The following is a 10,223-nucleotide window of genomic DNA, read 5'->3' as shown; positions in this document are numbered from 1 at the left end:
CATGGGCTTGTCTCTGAGCATGGATCCGTGGTGTGCCATGCCCTCCTTTCCCCCATGTCTTGCAGTGCTTGTTAGGGCTTTTCTCTCTCCCCTCACACCTTCGCTGCCGGACAATCATTCCCTGTCATAGGAGGACTGACCTGGTGCTGTCCCTGCTCGCCTTTCCTTGCCGCAGTCTGTATGCTCTTTAAGTGAATGTGTTTTGGTTTGGTTTTTTTGTTTTTGTTTTTTTTCAGTAGGGAAAAGAACTTCCTTCTGCTGAAGGAATTAAATTTGCACATGGCTCAGGGAGGTACCTCCTCTGGCCGTTTCTGTTACCTCACTCATTTAGGCCAATTCCATTGCTAACATTCAATGGCCACCTTCCCCAACCCAAACTCCGAGAATAGTTAGGGAATGAAACCAACGTGCAGCTCAGGTTCTAGAGCCATTCGGTCGCGTCTCAGTTTCGGCCCCGTCTGCCCCAGCAGCACTGGGATGTGGGAGAGCAGCTGTTGCAAAGCGGAGGAGCCTGTGCCACACGTGCACCATTCCCCGTCCGCACGAGCCCACCGCCCCTGTCACAGCGCTTAACAGAGCAGAGACGGAAGCACTAACCTGGCTCTTGGCCCCGCGAGGTCAAAGGGAGGGAGAAGCAGCAGAACCGTCGCAGCCACCCGGGAGTGGCATCGTGTGGCTGTGGCACCTCCGAGACGTTGCCGTTCTCCTGGCGGTTCAGCTCCCAGCACATGCTCCAGGGCTGGATAAAGCTGCTAAAAACCTGGAGTGTGTTCTCCCCACCTGAGGCCCTGGATCCTGCAACCCCTGTTGCTGTGCGTAACTGCGGATCAACGAGGATCGCCTCGCCTCACGTCAGCAAGGAATGGGAGTGGGTTGTACGATCACCCGTAGGCACATGCTTCCCTTCTGGATCGCACCGCCGGAGCCCAGGAAGCAGGGGGCTGGTGGCCACGGATGCGCCAACGTGAACTCTGGGGTGGGGTGGGGGAGGAACCGTCGTTTTGTTTTAGGAGTTGTCTAACTGTCACAAACTTTGCGCTGTGCGCAAAATGCAGTAAAATGATAATGAAACTTACCTGCTAGAACCTAGGAATTGTCAAGGCTATGCAGCCAAAACTTAATGTAAAGTAGCTAGTACAATGGAAGTACGGTATAAATTAAAAAAGAAAAAAATATCTATCAAACAAACAGCGCAACTCGTGAGTGTTTCGTTCTTTTTATTATCCTGCCTATTCTAAAGTCTCTTCTGTCATTTTCAAATACAGAGAGAGTCTTTTCAGAGACCAGTCAGGACCATCTCTTCCAGGACACAGCCTGCCTTCAACACCACCTGTGAAAAATCCCAGATCTCTGTCTTTTCTATTTTTTCCTAGGAGATTCTTGAGCAAAATTTACACACCATTTTTCTCCTGCCTAGAACAACACAGGGCAATAGTCAGATCTGTTTGCAGGAACTGGAAAAGTGAAAGATACATCCCAAAAAATGCATCTTGAGAAGATGCGTGTAAGATACTGGAAGGTACAGGACTAGAGGACGGCCCTTCTTTTTACCACCTGAGGTAGCTCTCAAGAGGTTCTTAGTTTACTCCTTTTCCGACTTCACATTATGACACCAGAGGGTTTATCAATGCTTCACGGGGACTAAGGAGGAGAGTGGAAGTGGGTGAGAGGTTACGTGACCTTACCTACACGTCACCGTGGGCATCAATGCTGTGGTCAGTGATGGAAACTCTGGAGTTACAATCTAGTCCCTCCTCTGTTGCTGTGGGTTTAGAGTTCGGAGTATGCCCCAAACTGCCCTGAGGCCAGGCAGGTTGGCCTAGGGAAAATGAAGACATCCAGCTGGAGCAGAAGAGGAGCTGCTTTTCCCTTTTTAGATAGTAGGTTTGACAGAACTGGTGCCCAGACTACAAGCGTGCTTCGTCTGGAAAATGCCCTCAAGTTGCCAGACTTGGCTCGGCGCTCGAGAGCGAGCCTACTGTGAAGCCTGCATTGTAGTAGTTTACTGAAGTTGACACCCACTCTAAAAAAGGAATTTTGAACAACTGCCAGTTAGAAATCTGGCCTGGGCCCGACTGACTTATTTACAAATGGAGTAATTTCTGTGATTTTAGCAACACATAAAAAGCAGCAGAAAAAAGCAGGGGAAATTCCATAGACGGGCAGCATGCCTTGATTCACAAGCACTTTGTAACTATTTAAAAGCAGTCAGTGTAGCAAAATTTGTCAACTCTTGCAAGCAGTATAGGCTCCATTGCAGCAGGGATGTAACAGCTATATGCTGTATGAAGAACACAAACCTTCCCCTGGTTTGTCTTAAGGTACAATTCCACCCCGGGCCAATGTTTCTGCCTTTTTTTCCTCCTTGTAATCCTAGCTGTTGAGCTCAGCTGATCTCCACTTGAGGCCAGAAAACAATTTTTATTCTGCTTAATCCACTACAATTGAAAAAGTACGTTTGCATAGGAAACATTGAATTTAAAGCATGATTCCTGTGCAGCAGCGGGTCATTTACGATGAATGCTGACTATTCAAACCAGGGACTAATTCTCACAAGAAAAAAATTAGGATTAGCTAGGAAAAAGTAAGTGCTTTCTGCCTGTTCCCCTAGGTGGCGCTACACTACAGCATGAGAAGACTATCGCAGCTACAAGGAGGAGTACTACCATGGTACAGAGCTCTCCATCCTTTTCCTGGGAGGGCTGTGCACCCCGTTTGCCTTCCTTGCCTACTCGCACCAGGCTATCTTCCTTTCAGGGGGTTTCCCCAGAAAGAGGTGAACCGCATACCTTGTCCTGCGGGCTCGCCTGTTGTTGTAGAACGTGGCTCCGCAAGTTATTCCTATCACTTGTGTCTCTGCCAGCTTGAGGAGTAAACCTGCTAGGCAAGGCAAACGGAAGGAACTAAGAATTTTGACGCTTACTAAACAGAAGGGGTGGGTATGGGGGATTCTTATACTTACATCGTATGGCCTCCCAAAGTAGGAGTACTTCAGGATCTAGATTCTCAGTTCCCTCCTTCAGAGGCGAGTGTGAACATGGCACAGGGACTGATCCTTCCTATTACGCATTTGCAACAATTCTAATGCGTTACAGTCCTCATCCTACTCTGCCTGTGCACGGGCAGCCCAAGGTCCAGAGCAACTTACCAAGCAACAACTAATTAATTAAATTCTTCCTGCTTTAACATCAGTGAGACTGCTTGGGCTGTAATGTATGGCAGAGCATCACCCTAAGATGACCTCATTCCCAGTCCTGCAGGTCAGAGTGACATGACATACATACCCTTGACCTCTGCAATGGAGAACTAGCATATTCAGCAAATAAAGGTGGTGGTGACAGCAGCTAAGAAATGACACTTAACATTTACAAAGCCATTAAGGTGATGATGGGACTGAAACTTGAGAAGGAGCCGTGCTGCCCACACCCCTGCCCTTTGCTCAGCATGCTTCAAAAGACGAGTCCTTTAGCAAATGGGCAGGCAGCTCAGAATGGAGTCATGAGGCCAGAGTCAAGGCTGTACAGAGTCCAAGGCAAATGGAAGAGAATTTACACTTCCCCGTAATTCCTCCCGACGGCACAGAGCTCCCCCTCAAACCTGGCTGGCATGACGTGGTCCTTCTGTCTTCAGAGCTCCTGCAAGTGAGAGAATTCCTCTTGGAGCGCGAGTCGTTTGACCGTACTGAAGCGAGGACTGCGATATAATTAGTACAATAACTGACAGGATGTGAACAAGACTATCAGAGGCCTAGATTCTGCTCTTTTGTACACAAAGCCCTCCCTAGCAGACACCTCCTGTGGGGACAGTGCCCGTACGTCGTCCCGAGCCCAGCTCCCCATCTACAGGGGACAGTGACTGTTCCCAGCTCCACAGGAACAGGCAAAGGAGGAGTAATTGCGTCATGGCCTGAAAACGAACACGTGTGCCGATTAGGGGACTGAAGTAGTATTACTACACCCACCAACTATATTGCTTCTGAGGTCACTGGGGAAGCTCCAGAGAAGGAGCATGGCCAGACTCCAGGAGTCTCGTTCCATCCACCTTTCCTCCACAGCCCCACGCACGCCGAACCCACCGCGCCGAGGCTGCAAGGTTGGCAAATGCAAGCAGCGATTGACAGTTCCCTCATGGCCTACCTTGGTGCCGTTCGTTCTGCTGACTCCTCTCCTCTACTCCTCCACAGGCACGGCACAGTTCTCCTTGTTTTCCGACGGAATCGCAAGATAGTCTGTCCTGCAGTTGGAGGGAAGGAGGGAAGCATAACCTCAAGTGCTGCAGTGCAAAAACCAGTTCAGGTCCGTTCACCCTTACAGAGACACTAAATGCCTCTAAGTATCTCTAAGGTAACAAATATCACCAGTAGAAGATGCTCGCAGTAGGGAACTCTCCTCCGCGTAGTCAGGAGCAGACACCGAGTCTTCCCTACTGTAAAATCCTACGCATGCAGCTGTCCTACTGCATCCAAAGAGCACCCTGATCCAAGCCAAGTACGTAAAAAGATGGGAACGGGCCAGTATGAAAATGGGAACATCTCTGCTGTGTCAGTTGTGTCTGTGAGTCAGAGCTCTGAGCGCAGCCCTGCCAGGGGAGCAGCTCCGTGCAGTTCAAACCAGGCCACTTGGGCATACCGCGCGCTGTGGCCACGCTCCCTGCCTGGTGCATTGTGCAAGCGCACCATCTCCTTTGGTACTCCTAAACATTGCAATGATTTCAGACACAGCAAACAGCAGCGAGAAACGTGCAGTAGCTAAGTTCAGTCTTCTTGCAGCCTGATCTGGACTGAGACATGCAAAGAAACCTCGCGGAACAGCTAGCATCTCGAGAGATTTCACACTTACGCATTTTCCTGGGCAGCCTCCTCCGCCTTGGAGACTTTCCTGTAGCAATAGACCATTTCTATCAGTAGCCACAAGGTGAGGAAGACCAGCAGAATATACATCATAATTTCAGAGATGACCGAGGTGAAGTCTTCTCCAGCTGGTAAGAAAACAAAATAATCTCAGATCATTTACATGCAGCTATTGGAGCACAGCAGCTCCACTGACACTTTCTACCCTCGTGACATCCTTCCTAACCCACCTTGCCAGAGATACCCAGGTGCCACTACACTGTGAGGGGGCAAAAAAGAGGGAACAGGCGAGGCTGCCAACAGGACATGCCAGCAGCAATCCCACTGCGCGTTTCCAACTGAGTCAGACATGCACAGGCTCGCATGTGCCTTGTGTTCTCTGCCGCCCACACATTCATACAGGCTGCTCACCGTTTGCTCACCGTTAGCCTACCTCGCCTTCACACTGCTTCCTTTGTGTATTCTACTCGCTGGTGTTACCTGACTCTATTGTGCCGCCAGTGATTTGAAAGAGATCAAAACACAGAGATGCTTATGGGGAAGAAGGGAAGGGAAGATGCATCAGAAAAAGATGAGGGCTAAAAGCTCTTGTACCTCTCTGGAGAAAGCAGCAGAATTCCCACTGACTCCTAACGAGCCCGGATTTCAGCTCTGAACTGAGCAAAAACCAAGACAAACAGAAAGGCAGCACCGCAAAGGGAAGGAGGAACTGGGAGAAGGTGGAAGCAAAAGACTGGTATCAAAATGGAGGCCGAGTCGTTCCAAGAGGGAGGGGGTGGAAGCAAGGAAACGGGCGCTGCGGGTACCCTGGCAAAGGCTGGGCTGCAGCAGCCTAGAGCCGCCGGTGAGAAGCCAGCGTTCTGAGCAGAGAAACTGGAAACCCCTGCTTGCTTCTTGTGCCTGCCCAGCTGTTCCCAGCTGTTGCCCCAGCCTGCTGAGCTTATTGTACCTTCCCACACTCGCACACAACGGCTCTGAGCCTAAAAAGAGGCCGCAGCAGGCAAACAAAACGCAGGTCTTTTCTCCTGAACCCTGTGTAGTGTTTGTTGCGGGCAAAGACAGCCACAATTATCTGGTAGCTCAGTCACCGCTCTCCTGCAATGCAATGAAATAAACTACATCCCTGGATGACGACGCCCACGGCGAGTTAAGGCACAACACACTTTCTGCCAATCCTTCATACCCTCCTCCACCACGGTGAGGTGGATCTCTCTGGAGCTTGTGAAGAGAGGCCGGTGAATCTCAAAGTCAAACTCCCGGGTGATGTTACAGGTGTAGATACCAGAATCGTTCAAGGTCACATTTAACACACTGATGGATACATCCTGCATGTCTTTACTCCCATTCCACTGTAACCGACCACTGAAGCGGCTTGGAAATTCATGGTTTGTTTTCCTGTACTCATAGATCTGTGAGGAAATGTGAAAGGGTATTCTGATTAATCACCGACTCATTATCTCCGACAACAACACAGCATATGCAAGGAACATCATCATTGTCCTGAGCTACACACATGTGTGTTCTGGGCTGTGGCTTCCTTGGTAACAGCAGCTATTCGTATTCTATCACCCTTTACCTCAATTATCTCAAGAGTACTTTACACAAAACAGAAAGCCAAATTATCTCCATCACAGAGGTAGAAAAACAAGGCACTGAAAAACTGAGACACGTGGACAATGACACAAAAGATCAGCAATGGAACTAAAAAATAGGATATTGCAAGTCTTTGTGCCTGACCTGCACATGAGATCATCTTAAGAAGGAACCACAGAATAAACGTGGCAAAGACAAACGGTCATTTTTGGTAAGCCCTGGGATATTCAGGTGAAATGCAAGTGTTGCCAGATAAATACGACAGCGTGAAAATGGTGCATCAGAAGGACAGAGCTGGGGTGGCTTTCACAGACCTAACCTTTTCTAAGTTTCTGGCTGACCACAGTCCCCATCATTAAACTGCCCGCCCCAGCTCAGTTTCATTAGCAGGCTTTGGGTCACTGCAAGGGAATTCTCATTCCTTAGCACGGTCCCTTCAGTTCTCGGACAGCAGGAGAATATTTGTCATCTTGCCTGGCCCTGCTCAACCAGCATGAAACGCTACCACTGACCTAACACTTCATACTCAGATAAAATAGCTAGAAAGAAATGTGTGCACACAGGCTTTATCTTACTCTCTGCTTTACCATTCTTTCTTGAATTCCAGTTGCCCCTCATCTGTACGGTGCCTGTTCTGATTCACTCTGAAAACGAGTTTTAGCTTTTCCTGACAGGGATCCTCCCACAGTCAGGATACCACTGCTTTCTCTGAGGCAAAAAGAGGCAATTTCTCTCCTGCAGATTTATTGGAGCCCAATTTAACCTCCAAAGAACAGCTCTGGGATTCAAAAGTGTCCTAAGAAGGAAGAGGTGGCCAAGGGTACCAGGTGTCGCTCCATACTTCGGTTTCCCTTCTTGATTTCCTCACACACCAGATTTCACGTATTCAAGGAATGGAACCGGACACTTGGCATTCACGTATATACAACCCCAAATGTTTGAACTCGACAACGGATTCTGGTTTTTCCTGCCATGAGTTCCTGCTGTGCCCAAGTGTGGAAATGAGCTAAGCGGGGAAAAGACACTTTAGTTACTGCTTAGAGTTGGTGCTGTGGAAGCTCTGGGTGAAAACGCTGCAAAAATTGTGAAGATCTGCAGCTTAGAGCTGAACTCCAAGCTCGTCTCTCCTCTGTGATACAAAACCAGCCTGCTGGCATTTCTAGGGACTCTGAATGAGAATGTGGCAGAAAGCTTCAGTTCGTATTTGGGTCCCTCTCCTTCCCTGAATACAGCCTTCCTTAGGGATCCTGCCGCAGGACGAACTTACGCTCTCACATAAATACCTTTTGGCTTCTCCCACATGAGTTCACTGGACTGTGTTTCACAGTAAGATCTATGAAAACACGGGCTCAGCTACCAAACATACATACAGGTTCATCTTTTCCACCCTCCGGCCTGTAGAACCATTCCACCACCGTGCTGGCTGTGACCTCTTCCCTCTTCATGCAGGAGATGCAGAGCAGCTTCATGTGCGTTCCCTGGACAGCCTCTGTTTCTGATGGAACTTCAACACAGACTGCAGAACAAAAACCAGCTAGGGAAAAGGAGCAGCAGAGAAGAAGCATAAGACAGAATTAGAGAGACGTCGGTGATCCACATCTCAGCATTTATGATCACATGGTACCTGATGGAAAGTGGAAAGCCATTCGATTCATTACTAGTACTGTCTGACAACAGGTTAAGTCTCAAATCTTACCAAGCTTCCTTTGCTGAGATAGAAATAATTCATAATAATTAACAGAGAACGGTCACTTCATGCAGATTTACCTCTCCTGTATCTGCTTTGCCACAACTTTAGTTTTTTCCATAGTAATTGATGCCATTTTAGAGGCATTGTTCATTCTCTCCCACGCACGCGGAGCATGCTTCTGTTACAGTAGCAGTTGCAGGCTAGTGTGAAAGAAAGGCAGAATCCAAGCACGGAGGACCAGCTCGCTCTTTGTGCTGGGAGGCCTGGATGTTTTAATCTGGCAACGTGCTCAAAACAAGCAGGGAGGCCTGACCGCCCTTCCTGTCTCGAGGTCTCATAAACACTACTGGAACCAAGGGGCTCGGGTGGAGTAAACCTGGCAGCGGGAGGAGTTACTGGTTTTACATGCATTCCTGTTCAAAACGCTTCCAATCTGATCGGTGCCAGTACTGGCAACTCTAAAATACCGCCCGCCCAAACAAGACAAAAATCATTTGTCTGTGAAGCTACAGACTCACTAAGAAAAGGAATGCTGCAGCACATCTCGGACTAAATCCCTGCCGACGTTTGTGCCCTGGGCTAAACCATACCGGGTTCTGCCTGCCCGAATCTGTCTCTCACTGGACACTGCTGACTTCGCTGGCTGCTCCCTCCTCCCCAGCCCGAGGTACCATTAACCCGCTCGCAGCACTGTAGCATCCCAGGACCTACCCTGGAGACAGCCAGGTTCCAATTCTCCCGTACTACCAGCGCCACGGGTAGCACCAGTTTGCTGGGAGAAATAGGGAAGCAGCTACCGGATCCTGCTTTACTCCGGCTCAGTTAGATACGCGCAGGGAGATACGGCCCACCCAGGGCTGTAGGCAGACGCATGCATCGAATAGAGCTGTATAGGCAAAGCTGACCAACCTTCTCTCGGCTGCAGAAGAAAAACTGATCGCGATAAAGCGTTTACTCCAGTTTACGTAGAGTGCACGGAAAACTAGCACTGGCACGCACGGCCAGCTGGTTGCACATCCTCCCCGAGGCAGCTAAATGCCAAATTACGTTGCAAATTTCAAAGCAACAATGAACAAGACACAGCACGGAACTTGCACGCGTATTAAAGCGGCGCTTTGTGCCCTTAGTCTGCTTCGCAGGAACGTATTTCCCCTGCTCGTACCAACTCCCTTGCATTCACCCGAACTCCGCAGGAGCGGGATTTCCTGCTCCTCTCGTAAGCAAAAAGGCCACTTCAGGGGCCGGTGCCGGTGGCAGCGACTGGCTCGGGGTGCCGGAGGGGAGTCCCCGGCCCGGGATGCCGGAGGGGAGCCCCCCGGGGGGGGGTCCAGGCCCGGCGGGGAGCGCGGCCGGAGCGGAGGGAGCGGAGCACCTACCCCAGAGCACCAGCGCGGCCGAAGACGCGCAGAGCAGCCTCGGCAGCGCAGCCATTGTTGGGCTCCGGGAGCGGCTCCCGGTCCGGCCCGCAGCTCCCGCGGCGCCGCCGCTGCTCCCCGCCGGCCCGGCGCAACAGGGCGGCCCCGCCGGCCCCCCCGGCCGCCCCCGCGGCGCGCAGGGAGCGGCAGCACCACGGACAGGGCCGCGGCCGCGCAGGGCGCGGGGCGGGGCCGGGGCGCGGAGCAGCAGGTGGCTGCGCGGCTCGGCTCGGTTCGGCTGGGTTCGGCGCGGCTCGGTTCGGCTCAGTGGCAGCCGGCGGCTCTTTGTTCGGCGGCCCGGCCCGAGGGAGCGCGCATCGCTGCGCGGGGGGCGCAGCTTCCCTGCGCGGCGCGGCCCCGCGAACGTCTGCGCGGCGCCCAGCCTAAGCCCGGGCGGGGGGGCACGGCCCGCGGCAGGCATGCGCGGCCACCTCCTCCCTCCCTCCCCCGGCCCCAGCCCCGGCCCCGGCCCCGGCTCCTCCCGGCAGCGGGGCTCGGCCAGCAGCGAGCGGGGCGGCGCGGCCCGCGCGGGGGGCAGGGCTCGGGCACCGGCCGGAACGCAGCCGAGGGGGGCGAGCGGGGCGAGCGGCAGCGGGGTCACGGCGAGGCCGCCGCCTCTAACCCGCTTAGCGCCGGGCTGAAGGTCACCGCCGGGAATTACCGGGAATTACCTCGT

The 10,223-nt window shown here is 52.0% G+C and overlaps 1 protein-coding gene across 3 annotated transcripts; it reads right to left on the bottom strand.

The window, feature by feature from the left end:
• Window positions 1-1,200: 1,200 nt before the first annotated feature.
• Window positions 1,201-9,997, bottom strand: SCN3B (sodium voltage-gated channel beta subunit 3). Of its 3 annotated transcripts, none has more exons than XR_005831223.1 (7): window positions 9,509-9,997; window positions 7,813-7,976; window positions 6,033-6,258; window positions 4,839-4,977; window positions 4,137-4,233; window positions 1,686-3,635; window positions 1,201-1,330 (listed from the first exon to the last, which is right to left on the bottom strand). XR_005831223.1 is itself a non-coding variant. In XM_040616015.1 (6 exons), the coding sequence occupies exons 1-5, from the start codon at window positions 9,966-9,968 to the stop codon at window positions 4,170-4,172; spliced, it is 1,053 nt and encodes a 350-aa protein (XP_040471949.1). In that variant the 5' UTR covers window positions 9,969-9,997; the 3' UTR covers window positions 1,201-3,635; window positions 4,137-4,169. The 3 variants fall into 3 exon arrangements, 1 of the variants encoding a protein (XP_040471949.1); XR_005831222.1 differs by having other exon boundaries at window positions 1,201-1,819; window positions 2,790-3,635; XM_040616015.1 differs by having other exon boundaries at window positions 1,201-3,635.
• Window positions 9,998-10,223: the final 226 nt, after the last annotated feature.

The sequence above is a fragment of the Falco naumanni genome, chromosome 16 (genome assembly GCF_017639655.2).
Source record: "Falco naumanni isolate bFalNau1 chromosome 16, bFalNau1.pat, whole genome shotgun sequence".
Taxonomy (NCBI): Eukaryota; Metazoa; Chordata; class Aves; order Falconiformes; family Falconidae; genus Falco; species Falco naumanni.
This window is presented reverse-complemented; position numbering and strand designations above follow the sequence as displayed.